The sequence below is a fragment of the Brachyistius frenatus genome, unplaced genomic scaffold (assembly GCF_029030835.1).
Source record: "Brachyistius frenatus isolate BFR_SWC_R1_liver_20210118 unplaced genomic scaffold, ASM2903083v1 Contig_54, whole genome shotgun sequence".
In the NCBI taxonomy this organism is placed as follows: Eukaryota; Metazoa; Chordata; class Actinopteri; family Embiotocidae; genus Brachyistius; species Brachyistius frenatus.
In genome coordinates, this window is record NW_027210653.1 from 1,936,986 (window position 1) to 1,964,375 (window position 27,390).

The 27,390-nt window shown below is 41.5% G+C and overlaps 2 protein-coding genes across 4 annotated transcripts; both read right to left on the reverse strand.

Moving 5' to 3' along the window:
- Positions 1–7,133: 7,133 nt before the first annotated feature.
- On the reverse strand, positions 7,134–21,118 carry ccdc149a (coiled-coil domain containing 149a). Of its 2 annotated transcripts, XM_069705157.1 has the most exons (13): positions 20,914–21,118; positions 19,842–20,003; positions 19,571–19,609; positions 18,765–18,872; positions 18,498–18,614; positions 16,448–16,620; positions 14,513–14,585; positions 14,270–14,354; positions 13,394–13,538; positions 13,032–13,108; positions 12,345–12,377; positions 9,315–9,419; positions 7,134–8,354 (listed from the first exon to the last, which is right to left on the reverse strand). In XM_069705157.1, exons 1-13 carry the CDS (start codon positions 20,962–20,964, stop codon positions 7,795–7,797), a joined length of 1,728 nt encoding a protein of 575 aa, XP_069561258.1. In that variant the 5' UTR covers positions 20,965–21,118; the 3' UTR covers positions 7,134–7,794. The 2 variants fall into 2 exon arrangements, with proteins under 2 accessions (XP_069561258.1, XP_069561259.1); XM_069705158.1 differs by lacking the exon at positions 12,345–12,377.
- Positions 21,119–21,980: 862 nt separating this feature from the next.
- Positions 21,981–27,009, reverse strand: LOC138624721 (uncharacterized). 2 transcript variants are annotated; one of them, XM_069705159.1, is made up of 7 exons: positions 26,907–27,009; positions 24,241–26,153; positions 23,972–24,135; positions 23,669–23,889; positions 23,204–23,333; positions 23,029–23,129; positions 21,981–22,867 (listed from the first exon to the last, which is right to left on the reverse strand). In XM_069705159.1, the coding sequence occupies exons 2-7, from the start codon at positions 26,132–26,134 to the stop codon at positions 22,636–22,638; spliced, it is 2,742 nt and encodes a 913-aa protein (XP_069561260.1). In that variant the 5' UTR covers positions 26,135–26,153; positions 26,907–27,009; the 3' UTR covers positions 21,981–22,635. The 2 variants fall into 2 exon arrangements, with proteins under 2 accessions (XP_069561260.1, XP_069561262.1); XM_069705161.1 differs by having other exon boundaries at positions 26,898–26,923.
- Positions 27,010–27,390: the final 381 nt, after the last annotated feature.

Consider the following 27,390-nt stretch of genomic DNA (forward strand, 5'->3'; position numbering starts at 1 on the left):
AAAAAAAAAAAAAACAATGGCTCGAAAGCCGCGATTTTTACAGCGAGAACCCGGCGAGCACGCTGCGCAGAAAAAAAAACCCGTCCCGACCTCAGTGGTGCCTGCACATACTGTCCGCCCGTGGAAGCCTGTAGCAATGGCTGCAAGACAGACACAATGCAGTGGTTTTCGGAGGAGGAGGAAGGAGGAAGGAGGGTGCAGGAGGTCCGCTGCGTCTCAGTCGAGTCGGGATGATGTGCCCGCCAAACAACACGCACACTCACTCACTGACACGCACACACACACCCCTTCAGCCTCGCCCCCTTCAGTCCTCCGAGCTTCTCCAGCTGCAGGGTCTGTGTTTACTCTCAAGCAATGAGCAACCCAGCTGACATTATTCAGTTGTTTAAAAAAAAAAAAAAAAAAAAAAATGCTAATAAGTGTGAACAGATCGGATATTCAGAGCATAAAGTTCTGTTTTGATGGTCCGTGTAGTGATGCTGAGACCCTAAATAACCCCGGTTAGTAGTGAAACTGCAGTATAAAGGTATTTGTACTTTACTTGAGTATTTCCATTTTATGCCAATTTATACTTCTGCTTCACTGAATCGTAGAGATAAATATTGTACCTTTTACTCCACTTACATTTGTTTGACAGGTTGAGTTAGTTTTTCATCCCCTTTCCGTCCAGTGAAAGCCACTCATCTTCAAATCTGCAGATTTTGAATTTGAATCTTTCTGATAAACTGAAGGATCAGATGCTCCTTTAAGGGTTGAAGGATGTTTTAGGCTACCGTAGCTCAAACTAACCATCAGTAAATGAAGTAGTTAAAAAAATAAGCACAACCTCAAGGAACAACAGCACTATAATGCACATTAAAGCAGCGGTAGCTTAATATAAATTCAAAAACATCATACGTAATGGTAAAACACTGACAGGGAGCATTTTACTGCATCGTGTCATCACATCACTTTTTTCTAAGTATCTCAGTTTAAATGTGATGAGTTTAACCTGCAATGTAAGCATACGCAATAAATACGGCAAACGCTGAATTGTTCTCTTCAAAATCCACAAATACATGCAAAATTATAATAACACTCGACATTAAATTGTTCAGGCCTTGATGAGGTTTCCGCGGTCGTATTCATTTGCTGCTCTCCCTCTTCACAATTTCATTTAATTTGAGAACTGCCTCCATCAGGATGTGTGTTGCCATATTGTCGCCCATGCTTTACCAAACAACTGATTGGCCTCATCAATATCCTGCTTCATCGGCCGCATACTACGAAACTAAACGGGTTGAATGAGTGTCTTTAACTACTTGTACTGGAGAGAAAAAGACAAGAAATTTAGGTTTAACTTCGAGGGTGAGCGGGCATGATGTCACACTTCAATATTTCTTACATTGTTTGAACGCCAAATGAGAGAAACAAGTCTTAGGTATTTTGTATTTATTGCATCTTCATATCTTATTTCAGTGCAAAGTTGTAGACGGGTAAATAGAGAGGACTTCCTCTGGCAGCGGTTAAGTTGTTACACTTGATTATCAACAAATAAAAACACAACTACTTTATTATAAATATAGATTTTTTTTTTTTTAGAAAATTGAAAACTAAATTCAACATCAGTGAAGAGCTCAAAACAACAAAAATGAATCTGTAAACAACTACAAACAACATCCATGATTGACTAACCAGACTCATCTCTGGAGTTTCCCACTTTCTTCCCTTTCTTCTGAATCAGACTTTTGCTAAATTGTGCCTTATTCTTTTCCATTTCTGGTAGCTGCTTCTCGAGCGTGTCAATTAGAATTACGGTTTTGTAACCGCTATCAGTGATGAGCATGGAAATGTTTTACTTACAGACGAGTCTAAGATCCTTCTTTCAACCTCTAGAATTATAAAGTGATGAATAATCTGTCACAGAAGACAATCATCGCCATTGACACAGGTAATTACACAGCCTGGACGTTGCTAACAAGCTGCATAATAGCGAATGGTTCATTGCTTATAGCTGCAGATTGATGGTGGTGGTTAAGAAAAAAAATCAGCGTTACAACAAAGTATTAATTCTCTAATATTCGAGGATAATTCAAACTACTTGGAATTTTCCACCTTGTTGTCGGTCTACCTTTCACAGGCCGTTAAAGAACCAGCCAGCTGTGTATGAAATAGCTCTGGCAAACAGAGCTGGCAGCGAGAGTACGGGGACAGAATTGAAAATATGACCTAGAAAGGATGTTTTTATGCACCTATTTTATAAAATATTGGAAATGAGGTGGATTAATGGGAACAGCGCCAGGGGTCCCAGGGGTCATGAGGCCCTCGGGTCAGATTTGAGCCTCTGTTTGAAGGGACTGTTAATATTTCCAATTAGAAAGTCACAAAGTTCAGTTAAAAGAGGTAGTGATTTACATGTTTGCTGCCTGATAAGAGACTTTTAATATCGTGTATCTGGCAACCAAATCCAATCCGATATTTTCTTTTTAAATTACCTTCATATCAGAGCTGAACAGAATACCGACGCTACCGTTACTTTCCATCCAAACACAGAAGCTGACGCACAAAATGACCACAGAGACTCAAAATGAAGACAAAAACATGCAAAGCAACTCCAAAGAGGTGGTTGAAGAACTATAAAAAGAATACACAGAGGCCAGCCCAACCTGAAGAGACACCAAACAACTATACATAAAATGACTACAAAAGACTACAAAGACATGCAAATTAATAATTTGTATCTTAATTAATTATTGTGTTGTGCCTTTAAATTTTACGTTTGTTTTTTTTCTATTTAAATTTGAGTTACTGCTTCCCTGTGCCTCTCAGGTCATGTGGTTCCACTGCATTAGTATGTATCTGGAGTAAGCGCACACATTTTCGCTGCAGTTTGTGGGTTTGCATAATGTGCTAATATTGTATTACCAAGAAGTTTTAACAAGTCTCTTGGCTATCATTGAAATGGTATAAGGGTACGGCATTTCATAAACTTGGACAACAGTGAATTAAGTGTGCTTGGCATGGACGCTGGGGGGGTGGTTGAAGGAAAATATGCAAATGATTTGGAAAACTTTCAAATGATTCAAAATCATAGATGTGGAGCTGAGAGAATTTAATGGCAAAAGCCACCTATTTAGACAGTTACAACCTGAGGAACTGGTCTGGATATTGATATTGGAAGCGGGACATTTTGAAAGTTATTTGCAAAGTTAATGTTTACTGTAATAATACAGCGTTTTTAAAGTTATTTTTTTTACTGGTTACTGGTTGGTCATTTTAATCATAGACTGCTTAGAAGCTGCTCCCCTGAAACACTATAATAAAACCCAGACATCTACAGACAAGTGCTTTATAAACAGGTTGAACCAGGTGGTTATCTACAGTGGGTGATAGTAGAGGGTAACAATGTATGACAAAAAACTGCCTGTCACTCGAACTTTGATGAAATACCTTCCTTCCCTGAATAAATGTGTTCAATATTATACCAGTGTACTCTTTTTAGTTTGTAGCAGTTTGCCAGGAAAATGCTCTTTAAAACTGAATGAAATTAAGATAGAAACATGACAATTCTGTCGAACAGAACTATGATGAAATGCTGTAAAGTGTACATACCTCCCACACTAATGTAACCAAAATAAAGGAAGTTGGTTCAGAAAGTACGCAGACCCTTTTCTTTTTGTACACTTTGTGTTGTAGAATGAATTTTAAATGACCATAATGTATGTTTTTGCATTTGGATCTAAAGGTTTAAAACTTTTCAACTATCCACTGAGGATATATTTATATGTACATCAGGGAATTTAATATTTTTTAAGACAGAAACTTTCTGACTTTAATGTCAAAATATTGCCATGCTGAATGTTTTTTTGGAATTGCCAAATTACTGTGAAATTTGAGTCAACATAATTAAGGATTACCTCAACAGCCTGACGTCCAGAACAAGTTCAGTCCAACCCCGATGCCCCTGCTGGTTAGGAACAGTCGCATCTGCAGCTGGTGCCCCATCACTGATATCACATCACTGGGTCCTGTCAGCTCTTATCACACTGGCCCACCATCTCCTATCTTAATAGCGATCTGACTGTATGGTGTGGCTACGTGCTGACCCCCAGCGTAGCCTTTCTGCTTATCGGAGGTCCACAAGCTCTCGCTCCTCCAACATCCTGCGAGTTTGCCTGCCTTGCTTCCCAGCGGGACCTTGGGAGCCATGTTGTTGTTGTTGTTGTTGTTGTTGCTGCTGCTGCTACTGCTGCTGCTGCAGTCAGTTTCAGTTTTGCCATGAGGAAATCTGAAAACTACAGAGGTTGATCGCAGGGAGCAAAGAACTACAGGCAGCAGGGCAGGCAGTACTGTAATGAAATTTCTAAATTAATATGAGGACTGATGGGAGTTGAGGCATTTTTTTTTTAAAAAAAATCTTTGCTTACATAATTTGATTGACTATTAAAGCACAAGCCAGGTTTAAGTTTCAATCAAGGAGCAGTATGGAAAACAATTATTTACTTTATTACAGACATTTTGATGAGAAGATTGATAACACTCTCATACTTGCCAAGTAAAAATGTTAGAATTAACTCCACATGAAACAAGTAGGAAAAAGATGACTGACATATTTGTCCTGTCCTTTTTTTTTCCTTTCTTTCTTCTTTTATCTCAGATAATAACAGCCTTGTCAGCAACAGAGCAGAAAGTTGCACTCCTCAAATCGCAGCAGCGGGGGAGCAAACCTGCCTGGCTCTGCGAACTTGAGTGTCTCAGAGGCCCAATGTGATATAAAACTCAGGTAAGCGTAAACAACAAAAAAAAAAGAGAGGTGAGTGAACGGCGCGTGGATCATGAGGGCACTGATCATCACTGGTAGGGGGTAACTGGTTGGTATAGTAATTAACCCTGCTGAGTGGTTGTCCTGGAAACTGCTGGCTGCAAATGCCCCCATCCATCAAACTTCTGCAGGACCTAGAGATGATGGGGTGTCAAACTCCCCTACATCCAGCGGCCCCTTGGCTCCCTGCTCACACTTATTAGAGGTGGTGAGCACCGCTGTGTCCCGGCTGGCGTCTCCAACCATTCATGCTCCGGTGTGTGGGATAAGTGGGGGGGGGGGGGGGGGCCTCGGGAACAGAACAAAGCCAGTAAATACTCAGATAGGATTAGCGCCATATATAATATGATACAACCCAATCTCAACGTCTAAAAACATGAAAGGGTAGCAGATAAGTACAAAGCTACAAACATCACAGGCAGCCATGCACCCACATACAAATGATTCCTCCCTTGATCTTTCTTTCAGACACAAATATACAAATGCAAACACACACCTGAGTGATTCAGGCATCACGGGGCCAATCCACACTTCGCCACGCGCATATTTTTGCTTGCCCTCCAGTGGGGGATGTCGCTGTCACAGATAAGGGGCTAAGATTCGTTTTTTTGGCAAGGGCTAGGTGCTGGTACAGTAGCCCCATTTTTATCTGTAGTGGTGACGATTGGCTACGACAACTCTCAGCAAAAACAGGCCAATGAAATCCTGACGGGTAACGGTCAAAGGGGCGACGTCGCTGCTGAATCTTGACGTGTCGATGGTTTGTGCGGTTATGTGAGGTTAATCCCAGTCATCATAAGTGAACCATCAATACACTTGCAGACTATTTTGTCCTGAATACCAGCACCCGATCCTTAAACCTGAAAATCTGTTATGACCTGCCCAGGCAGGGTTTTGAAGGCAGATATCTCAGTATTTGAGTATGTAGGACACCAATAATACATAAAATGCCTCATAAATATTGATCAGGATCCCATATTTAATATTTAGTTGAAAGTGACATTTCATGAAGAATATGTCAGTCTATTTTACACGTCTACCCTGCCGAACCAGCTCACATCTGCATTCTTTCTTTTCCAACACGTGCAAAGCTAAAAGCTCTTTTCCTTAAGGCATTCATATGCATGCAAACAATCAAAAAGTGGTCAACGACTTTATGGCGAACTTAACGGCAAGCTCGCATCATCTTGTAAATTCATTAGTTCCGTTTCCATCTGGTTAATGAACTTAAAACAACAACTAAAAAAGGCCTGCTGCAGTGTGCCAGATCAGCTGGCTGGCACCGGGCCGACTCTGGGTACACATCATGGATCCCGAGCTCGAATTCTTTCTCTCTTCTCGCCTCTATTTCGTATCAGAGATTAAAAATAGCAAGTGGCCTTCTGCAGAATAAGCAGTTCATGGATTCTGGCTTTGACGCTGTGTTTGCCTGGAGAGGCCAGCTGTCACCTGCATGCAGGAAGAGTCGGCCTCACCACTGATTCTCAATACACACTGGGATCTGGACTTTGGCTGCAAGACAAAACGGGTGTGTTTGCGCATCCATTTTATAGTGCTGGAAAACTTCTGGTTTCTACAACTTTGTTTTTTAAGTTATAAAATCACAGAGACGCTTGCTGTGCACATGTTGGGATACTTAGCTGGAAAGAAAATACTTTGGACACAAAAAAACCAATATAAAGTCACAGGCAGACATCCAATATATAAATGTGACGAATTGGTAATGCGATTGATACGTAAATATGAATATTTCTATCATTTTAAACACCTCAGGTAAGATTTGAAATGCCACAACAATTCCCACACGTCAAATCTATCAATCAGAAAAATATTAGAGCTGCTGCATTTACAATCAATAAGAACCTTGTTAGTATCAAAATTAATATCAAAAAACTGAATGTGTGGAAGCTGTTCCACCAAGTTCATGGAGTCAGTGGTTCCCAACCTGAAGTCAGAGCTATCTGAAGCCCTGCCACATGAACTCAAGAACTCCTTCATCATCACAACCCAAACATTTCAACTGACATTAAGCTTTTTTTTTTTTTTTTAAACATTCTTAATTGCATTAAACTGAATATCGTCAGTCGTGTTCTCGTACAATGTTGAAGTTGGTTTGGTCAAGTTTTAATTTGTACGACAGCTACTTGGACTGGCATGAGCTGCATTTTTATCTACAGCGTAATAGTTTGTCCATGACTGTTAGCCATCTTTTAAGACACTATATGGATACATAGTGGAATATTTTCGGATTTTTCAAATAAGCTAAACTACTGCGTACTCTTCCCCGGTCCGATTATCCTGGCTGTGGAAGATAAGTGATGACCAACAATGCTGCAGGTTTATGCATCTATATTTATAAATATCAGTAAGTATTTCCACATACAGCATAAGGCACATGTAGTCCCATACAAATATTAACTGTTAAATTAGGAAGAAGAAAAAAAAAATTGACTGATTAGTAAAATTCAGCCATCGCTGAATAGACATCAAAAGAACTTCGGCTATGAAGGTTATTAATTCACAAGTATTTACAACACATTCATTACAAGCCAATTTAGAATCCCTTTAAGAGTCCCAATATTATGCAGCACTGAGTTTATTGGCATCCCTCAGGAAGAAGAAGAAAGCAAACAATTGGGATTATCTTATCGCGGGGGAGAAGAAGGGAATATGGGGCACAGGAATTGATGTTGCCCATATGTGTTATTTTCCGAGCTGAATTCTTCCTGTAGGGCATGCGACGCCATTGATTTCAAGATTTTTCTGTTCCTGCGTAGCAACAACCTTGTCTCGATTCAAAATGCACCTCGGGCTTTGTCAACAGTGGCTGAAAAAGTGTTTTCGCTCCGTTTTATTGACAAGAACAGAGCTGCTCGGTGGAGAAGACGGCCGGCGAGAAGTGGCGATGTAGAGGGATGATTAATGCAATCATCAATAACAACGACAAGGACCAGGATTCAAATAAGCTTCTCAAATCTTTCATTGACGTTACATCATGCCAAATTGTCACTCTGACAGGTGTCACTCGGTGCAGATCGACAATGAATGTCCCACTCGCCTGTGCTCGACACCTCCAAGGCCTGGCTCTTTGGAATGGACACCGAGGCTTCTTCGTGTTCAGATACATGATTAGACTCATCGTCCTGGGACTCACAAGGCAGGTGACCCACCTCTAAATGACTGACACAGGCTCGTTCAATTGAAAGCCATTGAAGGTCTGATTCAGTGGGCGGGACATCCAGCGCCAGGACCGCCTCTTCTCCTTCCTCCACCGTGGAACCCAGTTCTTCATCCTCAACCCCTTCGACCTCTTGCCCCGCCTCTTCCACCGGACTCCGCCCCTCCTCCGGCTCTACGGCGGCGGAATCGTCCGACGGGGTCACCGTTTCTCCCGCTCTCCTGTCAATCCCATTTGTCTCGACCCCGTCAAGAGGCTCCAGGCTGTCGAGCGGTGCAGGTGTGTCGTCCCTGCTGACGCCATCTGTGCCAAGGTCACTGCCAACGGCGCGGCGTTCCCAAGATGATTCATGTGAACTTCTGTCGCCTGACCGAACTGGGAGAGGGAAGATGAGATGAACGGTCATTTTAATTTCTCACTTGAAAATATTTTTGCCTCATTCTGCTCTGGCGGTGTAGTGCGATAAGACAGACGCCTGGAAGACCAAAACAAGTCTTCTGCAATTCCTGCAGCAATGATTCCTAGGACGGCTGGTTAGGGCTGCAACAAACCAGTATTTTCACAATTATTATTTTCATAAATTAATAACTAATAATGAAATTCAAATACAGGCTGTTAAAGCCTGTCTTCAATGCAAGCAAAACCAAAATAACAGTATGTAAGGAATGAACACAGCCTTGTTGATCCTCCCAGAAAAACTTTCCTCTTTTAGAGTTGGATCCCTGTGTCAACGTAGAAAGTTATTTCAATTACTTATGTGACTGAAGTGCTTCCATGGCAACAGGCTAAATATAGCAGCAGTGCCCCAGACAAGGGGACGCAAGACAAGTGTGACGCCCTGCATCTCGGCAATAGCAACAGCTTAGTTCTGCTTCTTCGCCAAAATATGCTCTCACTTTGGGGATTACTGACCCATATTTGTGGATGTGCAGGCAAAAAGGTTAAAGACTGCACACAGAGTCCCAGCCACCTATCCACACACACACACACGCAAAAAACACGCAAGAAGAAAGCAACATTACTTGAAGTGGCATCCATATTTATAGTCCCCCGCCACCCCCCCCCAACCCTCTTTCAAAGAGAACACGGCAGAAGTTTCTGAATGTCAGTGGGCGAGAATTTGCTTCACATTTACAAAATGCCATGGCATTTGGGCAGCTTGCACCAATGAGAAGCAGAGAGGAGTGGAAGCGGGAAGGGGAAGGACTTGGGTTAAACATGGAAGATAGAAAGGAGCGTTTCGCACGTCGTGGCTAATTGCAGTGTTTATGCCGTTAGCGGTGGGGGCTCTTATCAATGGCTGGAGAAGCCAGCTACACACAATTGCACACTCACCTTTGGGCGGCCGCACTTTGGGCTGCATGTTTAGCCGGGATGTGGCGCGTGTTGGATGGAGCTCCGGTTGCAGGTTGTCATTCGGTGCGATACCGTCTCGTGTCCCTGGAAGACCAGCAACAGGGAAGAGACGCTCCCGGTTACTTTCACGTCCAAACGACAAGAAAAAAAACAAAGTAAGTGGTGAAAGGAGTTTTTTTTTTTTTTTTTTTTTTTTTTTGGAGGGGGGGTGTTGGTTTCGGATGGAGCACATGGACGGTGGCGCGCTGCGTGTGCTTTCACACGGCGCACAAACATCCATGCACGTATGCGTTGCAGTGCTCACAGGAAGAGGCTTCAGCTCCCTGTCATCTGTCTTCATTAGTGATGGCTGCACGCCTCTTAGGCTGACACCATATGCTACTTGTAGGAGACTGTGCACTATAAACCAGACATCACAAATATAAACACACACACACACACACACACACACACACACACACACACACACACACACACACACACACACACACACACTATATGCACATGAGCACAGAAGCCTCAAAGTGTGCAGCCTTTGCCTTCACAGAGAGCCTGTGGATAGGCAAAACTTGGCATGTTTCGCCGACCATTCAAGTGTGCGGCACGAAAACAAACAGAAGAATGAGAAAATGGATGACTGGCTGACACAATGCATGAGAATCATGAATGGTGAACGGGGACCATATTGTTAGGAATGCAGTCCATATTGTTATGGATGCTCAGTGTTTACACTGATGGGAGAGTGATGGGGGGGGGGGGTTCGGGGCTGATGAAAGTCTGCAGCTTCTACACGGCAGCTGGGTGAATCAAGAGAAGTAAACTGTTGTCTAAAAAGTTCCTTTAATTATTTCACAGGTATAGAGCTTTCAATCATTATGTTTGCTTTCGTCTCAAATCCTGTTAAGAGTTTTTTTAACGGCGTGACTGAACGTCACCGCTTTGGTCCAAACTGAAATACCTCAACAACGCTGGGTTGGATTTCCATCAAACTTAACACAAACATTCACGGGGCACGATTGAGTTCAGCTAAACCAATTTGTTTTTTTTTTTAGCTCAGAAAGACAATAATGTCCACAACAACCCAAAACAATGATCAGCTGTGAATGGATATGACTGATGATTGTCAAGTCTGTCAAGATGATATGTATTTTGTTATTTCTTTAAAAGTTGTGTTATCAGACAGCTGTCAAACGACGAGGCAGTCAGCGGTTCCGGAGCTTTAAGACTGTGCTACTTAATTTAAACACACTATTCTTGTGCCGAGTTTTGCAGACTGCCTTTTTTAAGATCAATAATAGGGTGTTGCTGGTTATCACATATGCAGAGGACCCAGACTGAGCACAGCAGTTGTGTCTCCAGGAGTCAGCCGGCACTCGGGAGGTACCGGCATCTTGTTTTAAACCTTACTGAGGGCCTTCTCCCTGTCTCTCTGAAGCACATACAACATGCTGTACACGCACATACGCAGGAATAATAACAGACTATTCTACATGATGTGACACCCCAACACAGCAGATCGTAAACTCTACATCACAAATAAGGAGACAAAAACATACATATCTGTCAAACCTACACTGGGATGCAGCGCTGACAGGAAATGCCTTCCTCTAAACTGGAAAAAAGTCTGTCAACACACCAAATCAGAGCTATAAGGGAGCACGCTGTATCCACCTCTGTCTTTTTCAATAGCTGATGCACACTGACAGCCTTTCACTTGTAATGTAACATTTCAGCTTGCACTCGTTCAGCGTGAGGGTTGGGGGTGGGGGTTGGGGTGGGGGGTGGACCGGCGGAACGTGGAGATCCATCAATCACAACTTTATCTGACTCACTGCATCGATGTCATTGTTATTGTTTTTGGCTCTCTCTCATCCGTAGACAATGTAGTCACCTCCAGTGTTCTCCGGGCCTCAAGTAGGCAGCCAAGGCCCTCCATCCTATCCTGTTTGCCTTTAATATCCATCAGCCCAACTTCATATCACATCAAGGCCACAGACGCTCACATCTCTCTCTATATCTCTGTCTCCCTAACTGTGGTGGACAGCGTGGTCGTCAGGCACTCTGGGCCCTCGCCTACAAATTCCCTAATAACGGCACATTCCCCTAAATGTGTTTGTAATGTGGGCAATCATTTTCAGTAATGGATGCTTGTCAGTTTTATGGCGGAGAGAATGACGGTCTCATGACAGGGCACCTCCATCCAGCCGCAGCCCCACCACCTTTCGGTCTGGTTCATAGACGGCACAACATCTCCCTCCAGTGGGGATCAGGGGGAACTGTTTTCTGGTTGAACTGCCCTGTCTCCTGGTTCCAGACTGTAAATATAGTTTTGGGATACTAGCCTTGATTACATTTTGGTGAAAGAAAATTGTGTTGTGTTTTTTGGAGTAAAATTTGGCTTAATTTTAAGGAGCATTTCTACACTGTCTGACATAATGAAAATAGGATCTTTGAGAGCATATTTTACTCGTCATATTCCCCTTCTGCTCCCATTTTCACCCTCATCCTGAAATAAAGCTTTAATTCAACCCAGGTTCCTCAAAAATGAGAAGAAAGCCAATTTTCTTCGGTGTCTTCAGTTTACGACATACAGGATATCAGTCTATAATAAGACAGCCTTCAGTCTTCTTATGATTTGAATTCTTTCCAGTGAGAATCAGAACATAATTTTAAATTGTCAAATTAGCAGTAATCTGCTGCCCTAAAAAGCTCTCTGCTGTCCTTGAAACATGCCTCAAAGTCAACATGGAGAAGAAAAAAAAAAAAAAAAATCTTTTAAAATCTAAGACAGGCCCACTGCATCAAACGGATCATCAGTGTGTGATACTCAGGCAACCTGATTCAGTCAATGGTATCATGAACAGACACATGAGCTGGTGGTCAATGGAGTCGACACATTGTAAACTGTGGGCATGAGGTGACATGTTTTCTGGGCTTCTGCCCAGATTTGTCCTGGCATGACACAGTACAGGGCATGGATGGGCTAAGTGGGGCAGAAGGAATACATACTCCCAATTCCCACGGATACGTGGTAGGTCAAGCCTGAGACGCAGCCAGAGAGGAGAGAAAGACACACCGTTATGAACAGAAAACCTCATTAATGTGTTAAAAATGTGTTACCAAATTACCAGATGACTACCAAAATAAATTACAGATCTCCTGGTAAGATTTTTCACTTATAAAGATACGCAATTTCTGTGTTAGTTTTATTTTGAAACATATAACATTGACTGTATGCGCGCACACGCAGACACGCATACGGTCATGTTTGCTCATGGTGTGGTGCAGATTCCAGGTTCTCTGTTGAGGCCTTTTACAGTTGTGTTAACACCAACAGGTCATGTTCAGTTGGATGCATACAGAGGTTGAGACTGATGCATTATTTTTCACTCTAACATTGGGAAGTTATTGATCACGTGTAATTATTTGTGGGTTAGTAACTACCTGAAAACAAATGGTGGGTATAAAATGTAACCCCTTTACGCTAATTCTGCATTTACATTTAGAAATTATGCACAGAAAAAAAACGTATTTAATCTAAAGATAAAAATTGTGAATGACTGTTGCTGTACTACTCTGGTATTGTTTAATAACTGAACTGAGCTTGATATTTGATTAAATAATGGAGAGATCAGTTTAGGACGTCAGGAAGGAGACTGCAATGTGGAACAGTTAAGCCGTTTTGTTTCGACTCACCTGGAAGACTCCATAATCCTGAAACCTCCAAGGTCTTCAGCTTCCGTTCCAAATCTGCAACTCTGTTTCCCAGGATCCTGCAGACCAAGTAAGAAAGTCAAGTTTTTTCAGACTTGCGTGTGTGTGTGTGTGTGTGTGTGTGTGTGTGTGTGTGTGTGTGTGTGTGTGTGTGTGTGTGTGTGTGTGTGTGTGTTCATGTGTCACAGTTCAGTGTTTGCCTTTGAGGAGGAGGACTCTAACAACAGGTAGACAAACATTCAAAGTGTGTCAGGTGTTTGAAGTTCGGAGGTGAAACAGGAGTTGATGCAGTCCGTGGAGGAGCAGGCGAGGGCTCCTCTCACATCACTGTACCCTCTCATTACCTGTTGGTGTGCCTCTGGTGCTGGATGACCAGATTCTTCTCATGGATGGTCTCCAGCAGAGCAGTTGCCAGGGACTTGAGGTCAGAGATGGACTGAGGCGTGGCCGGCAGGCTGCAGCCCTGCTCTTCCAGAAGCATCTCCTGGACTAAAAAGGAGAAGAAAAGAAGGGTGGGGAGGAGAAAAAGACGAGTGAAGCAGACAAATGACAGAGCGGTACTAAGAGAATAGATGGACAAAATGACAAAAAAAAAAGTGGGAGAAAGATATATTTACTAGAAGCAAGATGTGTGTGATGAAAATGTGACCTCGTATTACTAAAGATATGTAGGTGCTAACCCACAGCCTGCCAATAACGCATCACTAAAATGTACACAAAAGTTAAAAATAGATCCCAGCGAACAGGGTGTTATAACAGGAGAGGGGGAAAACAGCATGACAAGAGCACGACAGAGATGGAGAGTTAGAAACAGCTGTCTACTAGGTGACACTCGCCTAACTTTAACTCCAGAACCCACTGTGCTGCTTCTGCCAGCTACTGTCAGTCATCATGGCAGGCTCATTTCCCTGCCAGTGGTGCTTTCTACCACTCAGAATACAATTAGGAACCCAGCTGGTGTCCGGGCGCTGGCTTGAAGGATCGGCAAAAAACAGAAATCATTAAATAATGCAGTGAGTCACGGCCAGAAACTAAGAAGCTGATTTGTTATACTGAAGACAGACAATCGGTTATCGAGTGCATCTGATCACAAAGCATTTGCAATCTAAAGAACCGAGGCGACAGACAGTATTTTACTGTCTTTCTTCAGTTGCCAGATCAGCTGCTCAGACATCTATTTCGTTTAAAGCGAATTCAAAGTGATCAATTTGTGTTTTCACCTTGTTTGGCTGAGAGGACTCCAGTCAGGGGACTGCTGTTTAATTTCCCATATGTGCTAGAGTTTTTCCGCCTCTCCAGGGCCGTCTGTGGGGAGAGAAAAACAAGAGACTGAAGCTCATCCTACCAGGCTTGATGGGCATTGTGATTAAAAGCAGCTTCCTTTACTTCAAGTGCATTTATAATGAAAGTGCACTATGAAATACAATTACATCAAAGCCTCAAAATCAGTTTTACATTTATACCTTGTACTTCATGATGTTTGATTTCAGCAGGTTCACCTCCTCTTGTAGTTGGCTGAAACGGTCATGCAAATACCTACAGTGACAGTGATTAAAACGCAACCAGTGGATGAAGCACGTCGGACATGATAGAGGAGGTGAACATTACATGCAAAACATGACGCTTTGTTTTAAGCTGAAGCTCAGAGAATGGTTAGTCGGAGTGAGACACATTGAATCAACTTTAAAATAAGTGGACATGTGCAACAGTCACACATTTGAGTATTTATTTAATGTTTATTTGGACAGAGGCAAGTATGTAGCATAAACCAATGCACACACACTGCAGCATTTATAGCCTGAGCTAATTTGCAATGCACGCCTCGTGTTCATATTAAGGCAGAAAATATCAATTACCGAAGTTATTTGTTTAGAAAATTCCTCCACCACTAAAACACCGTACTGAGCTTTATTTACGAGTTTGTAATCTTAGTAAATGTCCAAAATTGTTAAAACACGATTTCACTTTCTTACCTAGCACCAGCAAAATGTACACGTCTGGAGGTGACGTTCCATTGTCAAACTCGGATAACTTATCATGCAACCAGTCCACAAACGATAGTGGACTTACTGTAAATGAGCCTTTAGTATGTTCAGATTTTTTTAATGCATTAAAAAATGTGCAAACATTGTGAACGTTAAAGTTCATATAAACAGCAACTGTTAAAAATAAACCTTTGAAATGATTTCAGCCGAGCTATGTTATTCCCATGTGAATAAATATGTATGGCTCTGTTTTCCCAAATGTCCCTTAATCATAATTTATCAATTTCGTTTGTCCTTGATGAGAGCTCTGCACATTCAGGTCAATATCTTTACCAGCTTCCATGTGGTCGTCACATGGGTGGTTTTCAGTCAACAGGTGAGATTGGTCAGAGGTTCCTTGCCTTATCAATGCAGATGGGTCCATTAGTAGTGTAGTAGTAGTAGTAGTAGTAGTGAATAGCTGTATTCAATTACTGTACAAGAGCATATTATGGCAATAACTGCTTAATTAAGTAAAGAGAAATGACAGTCCATCATTACTATAAGACACGAAGGTCAGTCGGTCTGAAAAATTTCAAGAACTTTGAAAGTTTCTTTAAGTGCATTTGCAAAAACCATCAAACGCTGGGATGAAACTGGCTCTCATGAGGACCGCCCCAGGAAAGGAAGAGTTACCTCTGCTGCAGAGAAGTTCATTAGAGCTCCCAGCCACAGAAATGGCCAATTAACGGCACCTCAGATTAGAGCCCACATCAGTGCTTCCCAGAGTTCAACGAGCAGTGTTCAGGGCAGAGTGGAGACAGACTCGGGCCCTCATAGTCTAATTGCTGCACAATAACTCCTACTGAGGGAGAAAAGTAATAAGAAAAGAATTGCTTAGGCCACACACAAAAAAAGGAATGGACACTAGATCAGGGAAACCTGTACTTTGGTCTCATCCTGCTGCAACATCTGATTTGCGTTTTCTCAACGGCACGATGAGCCAAAAAACACACCTCCTGGCTATTTAAGGGCTGTGTGAGAAGAACAGTGATGGAGTGCTGCCTCAGATGAACTCCACAATCACTCGACTAAAACTCAGCAAAGATAGTTTGAGTTGGACCGCAGAGTAAAGGAAAAGCAGCCTACAAGTGTTCTGAATGTGTGGGAACGTCTTCCTGACGGAGGCGACGACTTCATGAATCTGGCTGAGAAAATGAGAACTGTGCAAAGCTGTTATCAAAGCAAATTCTGAATGTATTTACTTCCTAAATATCAAATGTGTTCTAGTATTGTTCAAAACTGCGAAACACAATTCTGCAGGCGAGCTTGTAGCCCGGAGAGACGGAGAACTAGAGGTAGATTATGTTTGAAATAATGTGTCAAATGACGGTGATTCGGTCCACTAGATTTCTCCCTCTGCAGCGCACTCACCTGTTCTCCATGCAAAGTGCGTCCACATCAATGATGCGTGCCTCGCGGTTCCCCAAAATGTGGTTGAGCTCCACATTCAGCCTGTCAGCTTTCTCTTTGAACACGTTGCGTTCCGCCTTCACGTCCTGCAGCTCGTCTGTCAGGGCCTTCACGTTGTGCTCCATCTCCTCCATCTAGCGAAACAAAACAAAAAGCCACCCGGGTAAAAAAAAAAAAAAATGCTTGTATTAAAAGCCGCTAAAAGGTTTGAGTGGCAGAGATATTTTAAAGCTTTGTTCACTGAATTCGCATTTGCTGAGAGTGCACACACTGTTTTTAGCCATCAGCAATTTCGGAGCTCGAAACTGTGACGCGCCGTGTGCTGTTTTCAACTGAGTAGCTCCCGGTGTAGAGGACACAAGTGAAGTGCCTTCCTCAAGAACTCCCTCAACTTCAACGTTAATCTCCTCAGTCTCCGTAAAAAGCAGGTTGACATGATCAACCTCATGATGGCAGTATTTACTGCTCTGTACACTAAATATGCAAGTAAAATGCAAGTTTTAGGCATTTAAGGTAAAGGGAGGATTTCTTCAAAAACATTAGTTTTGTATTCATCAAGTAATTTCATACAAAATGTAGTCAACTGAAAAAGTACTGAAGGGGAAGGAAGTGACAGTTGTCGTGGTTTGAGAGTATTTGCGTTTTCTGTTTGGTGCAGTGGGTTTGAGAGTAAAGTAAGACGTGCCCCTGATGCACAATGTGAATTAACTGTATAATCAGCTACTGACGGTACTTTTTTTTTTTTTTTTTTTAAGATGATGAATTTATCTCTGTATCATTAGTCTCTCTTTGACCAACTAGCACCGGGAACTATGGAGACACAGGAAAGCTTCATTTGCCCACTCATTTTATAGTTTCTGCCACATTTGAAAAACTCTGAAGACGAATACAATCATTTAAAAAAGATGAATTTACATATATGCGTAAACAACAACAGTCACCGCATTGTTCTTTCTATTTACTATCGCATGACTAATGTTTGGATGGATGCAATGAGCGGATATAAAAAAAAAAAAAAAAAAAAAAAAGGCTGACAAGTGGAAAGTGAGACGAAACTGAATGAAATCTCAAGAGTGTCTCTAAATTAGTGACAATCTGCTGCTCGTTACTGGTTTCTGCTGAAGAATATAAAAGAAATGAAACAAAACACGTTTTGTCTTTTTGAATCACCAGCTACGAGTTTAAATCGCCACTCCTCCTTTTTTGTTGTTCCTGCTTTCAGTTCATTCACAACACGTCTTCTGCTTATCCCGCTCCTTTTGTTCTAGTCGGGAGTAACATGTCACCCTTATTGCCAACTAGTGTTTGCTTCTTGTGTGAATGAAGCTGTGTACGAGTTGCAGCACCGACCAGGTTTGTGTCTGTGGTGTTCAGTGAGTTGAGGAACAACGGAAACTTAAAAAAAAAGACTGTGTTTTTGATTCTCTATGAATCAAGTAGACTAGTAAATAAAATAAAAATGCAACCACCACAGTATTAATTTAACAATTGAAGGCTTGTGCAAGATGTCCCATGTCGTGCACACGGTGACCATTCTTGGATTATGTTTCTGGACCAATTAGTCGTCTGCAGTGTTTTTAGTTTTCTAGTATCTGTTTAGCTCACTTGGAACCTGGACAATGGAGATACCAAAAAAAACTTTCCAGGTACTATCCTCAACTTTTGCCTGATGAAAAACCAAAAAGTAGAGTAGAATCTAGTCGAGTTGAGCAGGATCAAGCAATGGAAAAGCAAGCTTTTGTGACAGTAGTTCCTCTGTCAGAGGAACTCGATTTAGTCGAGGGTTTCTTCAGGTGAAGTGTCGATTTAGTTCCTAGAATCCTTCCTTTCCTGAAAAGTTGCAGTATTCTAGTACAAACATGGTGAATCTGGAAAATCTTTTTGTCTTTGGTTCTGAGAGGCTAAAATAAAAAATTAACATAGCTGAAAGCTGAAATAAACGGAAGATTCACTGTCAATAGCAGGTGTGTAAACAGTGATAAAAGTGTTTTAAGGTAAGAAATGCGTCAACCTGTAGTCCTGCTCTCTCTAGCTGGCAAACCAGATCCTCACGTTCATGTGCAGCGAAGTGACGCACCCCGACCTCTTCATCCCCCAGCCTCTGTCGAGTAATGGTCATCCTCAGGAGCTGCAAGAAAGACGTGTTAAATTCACTGCTCCTCCCAAACATATTTAGTCATGAACTGGATTAAGTACCGCCACACTAAATCTGTTATAGGAGTGGTATTTAAACTATGTATAAGCGTGTGTGTGGTGCTGCTGGTGGTGGTAACAGTACCTTGTTATCTCCGTGGGCCTCTGAAAGCCTCTGACTGAGCTCCTTCATCTCCTCAGCAAGCTGCCTCGCTCGTTCTCTGGAGTCCCTCAACAGCTGAGCCAGGTTCACCTGAGGAGCAAGTGGAGCAGAAGTGTGAATGAGTGACTGACAAACAGCTTGTGCCGGGACACTTGATCACAGAGAAGGTCCAAATCCCTTCTTTGACAATGGGTGCCAGTGGAAACTTGAAAGTCTTAACAAAACGGATACAAAAATAAAGTATAATACGGTCATTTATTATATAATCAGGGACACATAAGAGCTGTCAGAAAATACAATTCTAAATTAAAACAGCATTACAAAAACCTCTGTTTTTCCAATCCTAATCATATTCCTTGCACATTAGTGTGCATGTCAACATTATCCTTTTCACAACACTGCTGTTTTGCTGATGTTTGACTTCTTTTTACAGCAGCTAGATGCTCAGTTCTGACTGTCGCAGTGTCCCTGGAAGCACCACCAAGCAGAACTTAGAGGAAGGATACAAGACACATCCGCCGTAGCTATGATTATCTGCTATTCTCAACTAACAAACTAAAAAAAATGGGGGGGGGGGGGGGGGGGGGGGGGGGGGGGGGGGGGGGGGGGGGGGGGGGGGGGGGGGGGGGGGGGGGGGGGGGGGGGGGGGGGGGGGGGGGGGGGGGGGGGGGGGGGGGGGAGAGACAAGCGCAACCATGAAATCATGAAATTTACACTAACAAAACACAGGTAGACACTTGTAGTATTAGTGGCAGAAAGAAAAGTCCTTAAAATCAACATCTGCTTACTTGATTGCGTTTTTCTGGAGGCAGAGAGGGGTCACCATCCTGAAACATCAAGGAAAGACATGATTAATACGTGCTTTATCCTCAAATGCAACTGTACTGTGCATCAGAGTACAAATAGCACACGTTGTTTGAAAAATGATTCCAACATGTTGGAGCAGGCCTCCACTTTTTTTTTTTTTTCCGTAATTATTCTTTTGTTGGTGCCTGTAAAATAGATAATACTACCCATATTCACAAGAAAGGTATCACCTTGAAGGTGTGAACCACTCACAATGAGCTCCCGGTACTTCTTCTTGAGTCCCTGGTGGCGCTCTCGCAGCTGGTTGGCCATCAACTTGTACTGGTCTCGCTCCTGCTGACAGGTGTCCAGCTCTTTAGACAGAATGAGCAGGGCCTCTTTCTTACTCTCCAGCTTGCGTTTACAAACCAGAAACTACAACAAACAAAGCACAGAAGACAGCGGGTGTTAGGAGATGCATTGCTGTGGACAGAGTTGACTGCAGGTCATGCAGCTCTCTGTGTGTCAATAAAACATCCTTCTATCATAAAATCTGCTGCACTGTGAAGCTTTTTTTTTTTTTCCCCTGTATTTATGATCTATTCTGTGAAATTACTTGACTGTACAAATGACCACCAAACCTGTCCAGTTGCTTGCAGGTGGAAAAACACACAAGAACTAAGTGTAGATAAGGCACAGCAGAAGGAACAGCCTTAACAGCTGTCACACCAGCTCATAACCAAATCAAACAGCAGCTGCTGTCATGGAGCTGAATGTGCATTAATAGAGTTGTAAAGTTAATGTGTGGTCTGCAGCTGAGGCAAATAACGATTATTTTCACTGTCGATGAATATGAATTACTTTCTCGTGTGTTTGCCTTTAATATGTCTGACATTTTGAGTAATTTCACGAGGCATTAATGTTGCATTTCTGCAAAATCCAAAGGCTGTTTGTTAGAAATGTTCCGCACACAGTGCTAATTACATTAAGCTTCGAGGCTTGCATGACGTCAACTCCAAAATAAAGCCATATCGAGGAAAACTTTAAATGCATTTCTCAAATAATGTTAACAGGTAAATGCGGGCCCACAGGTGGGTCACACCTTCGCCGGGCGGAGTACCACCGGAGGGAGGAGGGCACGCGCATTTCCAACCCGAGTCGGATGACATCGGCCCGAGCAAATGAGCCAACTTAACGTCGTCAATGAGGTGGTATTAATATATATTTTGAAGTCGACTTTGAAACGGCTCCTGGTTCCCGAAGCTCGTTCCATATGGACCGGGGAAGCGTCATAAAACCCCTCCGTCTCTGCAGCAGCTCCTCGCGGTCTTCGCCTCTCACTTACCTCGCTGACGAGCCCCTGCCAGTCCCCCTCGCTCCTCTTGGAAGGCTGCATTATTCGAAATATTTGATTAAAATGTCAGGATACAGCCTTCCCACTCCGCCTCCGCCTGAGCTCTCCCTCTCCCTCTCCTCCTCCTCCTCCTCCGTTTGTTTATACTGCAACGTCACTTTAGTTTTTTTGGTTTTTTTTTTGGCCTCTGATGTCAAGTCGCGTGGACGGAAAATAGAAACAGGAAACAACTTCCGGTACATCATCGAAAATATATATATCTTTTTTTTGTTATAGAAAATAAACCTTGAGCACGTATTGTCCTTGAAATTTTAAAAGATTATATATATATGAAACGCTTGGCAGCGTATATAATTCGGAGATAAAAAACCTGCAGTGTCACTGGAATAACACCGAGCAAAACGGAAATCGGTTCCTTCACAATAAAAGCGCAGTCTGTGACTAAATGTGACGACGTGGGCATATTTTTAGAGAATAAACCAGACATTTAAATAAAATGCAAATTTCATCAAAATATGCTCTTTCTACTTTTACTTTAGTTTGTTTAGCTTTAACATAAATATACTACCCTCATTTGTCACTTTGTATGAGCAAAGAGCTTTTCTTACTATCTTATTTTTACAGATGTATTTAGATATTTAAGATTAAACATATCATGTATTAAGAACATAAAACACAAAAAAGATAATCTGGAGAAAAAAATATGTATTCAATAATATATTGCAAATTTGCAATACTATTAACTGATATTAATTCATTAATTATTAATGTAATTAAATGCTAGAGGCTTGTAACGCCATTCCAATCTTTACACCTCTTACAATTTAGTGCAAAGATCTTTTATGATTTCTGTGTGATGAAGAGGTTTGTAAAGTTTGCATTCAACAGAAAATAAGTTATATATTTAGGTATATTTAATTCCTTTGCAATCTTTCTGTAAGGTCATGACAGGTAATGGAACATGAGAAGAACCAGCTCTGTTTTCTGAGAAAGAAATCACCATAAGATTTATTTTATTTCTTTTCCTTTTCATATAATGTAGTGATATCATTGAATAATAATGGAACATAAAACATTTTACTATGATGAAATAACTCTAGTGGTAAATGATAACAGCAGTAAAAATGAACACAATCAAAAGCAGGAGAAATTATCCTTAATTCTTGTTAATGTCAGCATATTTTTAGGTAACCTAATATCAATGGACCAGTGTGTGAAAAGATTACAATTTTGTCACAGACAGTGGTACAGTTGTTCAGCTGTGCATGATAATGTTTGTTTTTATCATATGCCCTGTGAGTAATAATGAGTCCTCCGGTATACATCTTTACCTACTTAAATCTAATACAGCAGGCAAACATGATTGAGCACCCGGTGACAGTGGTTTCACCCAGTACGACTGTAACATTGCCTCACTCAGAGGAGTGCACCATTGGACTTAAATGGCAGAGATGCGCACTCCCCAAATGCACTTCAAGTTATTGTGTACAACACATTTCAAACTTTATAGGCTTATTTCACAGAAGACACTTTGATATCATAGAAGGAAAAACACAGATGTAAAGCATAAAAGATGGCTGAGCTCCATTTAGCTGCTTTGGCGCCAAAGTCCTGGTATTGTAAGTGCTTAAATATAAAAAAGGCATGGTTAATATTATTGTTAACTTCAGCACTACAGCTGCTTGTTCCCTGACTTCTTTTAAGACTCTGCTATTATTTCATAGGTCCCTTCAAGTCAGTGGGTTGAGACTCTTGAACTGGGACACCCAGATCCTCCTCAGCATTTGTTGATAGCATTGCAAAGGTGCTGCTGATGTCTTCTCTTTGAAACATTTCCTTCAACGGCGTCTCTAAATTCCACCCTCGGGTTTTGGCAAACTTGTAAATACATCCAAAGAGATCAGGAAATAATGCCATTACATCAACTTGGGCTGCATCCTTAAGACTGCAAACGAGAGGGAAACATTTTTTACTGAATAGCAAGTTAGTGCTTTGCACAGTAAGTGATCAGAAAATTACAATTCAACTTTCAAGTCCTAGATACACGATTTAAATCATATTATCTGCTCTTTGTACCAGTTAGAGAGATTTTTGATTTAAACTTACTAGTGTTCATGTAGGTTGCGTATAAAGCGCAGTAATCCCAGTGTGTTTTCAGGGTAGGCTTTTTTCTTTCCATCCATCCTCTGGACCAACTCTGCTGGAAACTGCAACACAACGAAAAACCTTTGTCACAAAATGGAATTGACGAATACATAAATTACTGGGATGATGCAGTCACCTTATTTTTCCATTGCTGGAAGGATCCATCTCCGGCACATTTTTCTAGCGAGCTGATCAGTTCCTCGTCAGCCTTTCGACAGTTTACAATCTCCTCCTTCTTTCCAACATTTTTCAAGTATTCAACTTGCCTGAAAAAATTTACAAAATAAACTGAATTTTTGTTTTTGTTTTTTGTGAAACTAAATTAAAAATGATTTCTCAGCATGATAAAGCAGTATGAGTGTTACTAATGCAGACAAGTTTAAAAGCTCAAGAAATGAATATAAAAGTGTTATCAACGTCGCAAATGTTAGCACGCCTGGTTCGTCCTGGATGATATCTGAGTTCCAGTCAGCATTAGCAGCCCTCACAATGCTTTATACAGAGCTGAATTGAAACCAGAGCTTCCAGATTCTGTTCTAGTGGTAAGAAAAGCAATCAATCAATCAATCAATCAATAATAAATCAAGTGTGTCTTTCTTACTTTCGACAAGACCAGAAGAAGGGATGACTCAAGCATTGTTCGACTGTAGGTCTGCTCCTGGGTTCTTGATTGATCATCCACTCGACGAGATCCTTTGCCACCACATCTTGAATGTGATCCAAACGGTACTTCCCAAAGTGAATGTTGTACTCACATTCAAAGGATTTGCCGAAGGGATGTTGTCCTCCAGACAGGATATAATAAATCAGCATCCCTGCCACCTTAAAAATGAACACACCAATTTGATTAGTTTACGTGTTTTCACCAACATATCAATTCAGTTTGAGTGGCAGAATAACTAACCTGGATATCCGTGTTTGACTTGTACGGTATAACAGAGTCTGATTCTAAAGTCTCTCTGGCCATCCAGCATTTCGTTCCTGCGCCGGCAGTGCGCAAAGTTGTTTGTCCTTTGAGTAACCGCCTACTTATGCCAAAATCAGATAATCTTGCCTTCCCGTTAACACCTGCAAGACAAAACATGTAGAACATCTCATGAAACAATGTTTGGCCCTTTACTGAATTTCAGAGAATAAATTCAGTCGTTTCAAAGTATTTGTAAGTTGTCTTACCAATCAAAACGTTCTGTGGTTTGAGATCTCGGTGAAGAATCTGAGGGTTTCTACAGTGAAGCACCTTTAAACTGTCAAGGACTTGGAAGACGAGATTCTTCATCATCTGTGGATCGCAATCATTCTTGCTGATGTATTCTTCCAAGGTGTATTCGCAAAGTTCAAGACAAAGATATCCAAAGTTTTTATCTTCTGCGGCGTCAACATATCGAACAATAGATGGATGGTAAAGCTCTGGAAGTCGCAAGATTCCTTCCTCGTTCTTCAGCTCTTTATAGTTGCTTTGAGACATTCTCTTGATTGCAACTTCCGTGCCATCATCTCTCAGCCCCAAGAAGACTTCAGTGCCATCGCTTCCCTTCGCAATGCGGAATTCTGCATCATTCACATAAATAATGCTTTTAATTCTGGTTTTTTTACTTTCATCGGTGCCAACAAGCTTCTCGAGTTTTTCCTTCCACCTCTTGCTGATTTGTAGCCAAGTCTGCATTCCTGTTGATTTGATGCTGTTGAATGGCTTCACATTTGAAGTTGATTCCACAACAGGAAGTGTTGTGGAAACTTCATCATTTGGATCTTCCTGCGACTCTGACTTTTTCTTCTTCTTCTTGCTGGATTCAGGTACGGTCGTAGTTCTCTCACTTTCTGAGCTCGGCTTGCTGAAATAATCTTTCAGATGTCCGAGCGTGTCTTTCAGCTTTTCATTCATTTTCATACCTGCAAACATCAGTATGTCCTCGGGCACTGAACTTATCCCGAATACTGGAAAGAGGTAAGCTGCATGTTCTACTGAGACCAAGTTTCCAAATATGCCGTATGTGTAGACCCTGATGTCAGAGGAGTACAGCTCATTCACAAAAGGACCAACTGTTATGTAGAACTTCTCCATAAAGTTGGAGTCCCATTCATTTTTGCCTTTTGTCTTCTGCGTTATGACATACAGTGTTTGCAGAACTGCTAACACAATATCAGGTCTCTCTTTTGAGCAAAGCCGTTTCAGAAGTGGAGGAATTATAGCCAGAGCTTGATCATTTGGTATGTCTCCCATTGTGCAGAAAACTGCATTTAAACTATCGACTGTCCTTTTTACTTCCGCCTCAGGAATGTGTGGAAAGCGACTGACTGCACCCGCAATGTAGGTTTTCAAATTCTCGTCTTCCTTTAGCCATTTAATGCTTCCCTGTCTGTATTTTTCTTCATCTGGTCCAGCAACAGTAAAAAAAATTTCAATCATGGTCAGATGGGTTTGAGGATCCTCCAGTAACATGTGACTGTTAAAAATTCTGAACACTTCTTCAGATGATTTTTTGCAAATAGCAATTTCCAAATCTAAGAAATATTGGAGTTTGGAGCAGTGTTCATCTCCTTTGGATGCAAAGTTATGAATCATCTGAGCTATTTTTTCATTGTAAAATGAATGCTCAGGATGATTTGGAGGTAACAATGTTACCAGTGCACCAGCAGAGAGGAGCATTTTCACGATATCCTCCCTGTCATTGACGGCTGCAGTTTGCACCGGTGTGACTATTTGTGCTTCCATGGGAATCGATCCATTTGGATCAGCTTTTGCTTCGAGCAGTTTCTCCACAAAACTAACTGGTGCTTTGGACAGTGTGGCATAATGCAAAGGTGAAAGCCCTTTTTGGGAAAAAAAATTTGGGTCCACTCCCTGACTCAGAAGGTACGTAAAAATAACACTGTTGTGATTTACAACAGCAGCAATCAGAGGGGTTATATAATCACCCCACTTTCTGCAGGGGTAAACTGCATTAATGTTGCTATCTTTTAATAATATCTTGAGCTTCTTGAAGTTTTTGTTAACTATACACAGTATTACAGGATGTGTCTCTGTCGGTGGGGAGAATTTCAGTTCAAACCTTGTGATGATATTCATTTTCTCTTCTTCAAATTACCTGTCAGGAGACAAAGTTATGATGTTATTGTTACAGAGTTTGGAGCCATTTTAAACTTTAGACAACTAATCCAAAATCTATTATTGGAGTTGAAGCTGAAGGGTTAATTGTGTTTATTTTGTTTTCAATACACATTCAATAGTTACTATGTACAACTCCAGTAATTTACATCCCCCACAGCCAAATACTGGCATGTATGTATAAATGAAAACATAAAAACTCTCCATTATTTATTGTATTTGCTGAGAAGAGTCTCAAGGAGTTGAACAATTTAATTTGGACACAAAAACAGTCAAGTGAACAACTGGTTGCAAACACTAACGTCATGTTTTTCTATGATTTGCCACACCTTGCCCTCGACGTTAGAATTTCAACTTCCTGGTTTATGCAGGTTACCCAACATCAAGCGGTTCATACTTGTGCTACAAAAAGACATAAAACCCAGTGCCGTTTTCTGTACGACGCTGATAAAACCGAACCCAAATCGCGAGAAATGGGAAACTCTTTCTAAAAATGGAGACAAAATATGACGCAACACCAGCTGATCCAAGATTTCAAACTTCAAACGTCGATTATGGATTTGGATGATTGGCGGGCGAAACCGTGTTCCATTAAATCGGTTAAAAATTAGAATAAAGTATCAGAAAGTCTCCATGCGTGTGCTTTTCCTCAGAAAGCACATCGATTATTTTCCAATCCAGTTGTAAGGGAAATGTTCTATGGTAGGATATTAAAAGAAATCACCGAACTCACAGCACCGAAGTTGAGTCTCCGCTGCATCATAAACTCATGAAAACTCAGCTGTGCTTCTTCCGTATGTCTGTCACTGCCTCTTCTCTTTCTTTCTTTGTCAATTCTTCATGCTCCTCCCATTTACATGTCCCGTACACTCCTATTGTGGACCGTCAAGTGTCTTTCGATACCATTTTGCCCTCAGTTTTGCTTTCCAGGCTACCTGCAGTAGAGACTACCTTCCCTTGTGTTGTGTGTACGCAACCTGAAAAGAATGGGAAGTGTAGTAATGGTCTTTCACCAACTCTGTTCTGTTGGGAGAAAAAAACAAAAACATTCAGTCTTATCAACTTAAAATGAACAACAGTCAGATATAAGACAGAAAAGTACAAAGTGCTCTGTCGTCAAGACAACAGGAGCTAGTAAAAGATAATATTATGTATATTAATAGAAGACTATAAACAATTTTATGTAGAGTTAATAAATTAATAGTTTAATAATTAAG

Coding starts and splice junctions, on each gene's coding strand:
- LOC138624721 (XM_069705159.1), bottom strand. CDS start 26,134: ATGAATATCATCACAAGGTTTGAACTGAAATTCTCCCCACCGACAGAG. Junction 23,890..23,971: donor AGTCAAACACGGATATCCAG/GTTAGTTATTCT, acceptor TTCATTTTTAAG/GTGGCAGGGATGCTGATTTA. Junction 23,334..23,668: donor TTCTTCTGGTCTTGTCGAAA/GTAAGAAAGACA, acceptor AAATTTTTTCAG/GCAAGTTGAATACTTGAAAA.
- ccdc149a (XM_069705157.1), bottom strand. CDS start 20,964: ATGCAGCCTTCCAAGAGGAGCGAGGGGGACTGGCAGGGGCTCGTCAGC. Junction 12,378..13,031: donor AGGATTATGGAGTCTTCCAG/GTGAGTCGAAAC, acceptor GCTGCGTCTCAG/GCTTGACCTACCACGTATCC. Junction 9,420..12,344: donor CGTATCCGTGGGAATTGGGA/GTATGTATTCCT, acceptor CTGGTCTTCCAG/GGACACGAGACGGTATCGCA.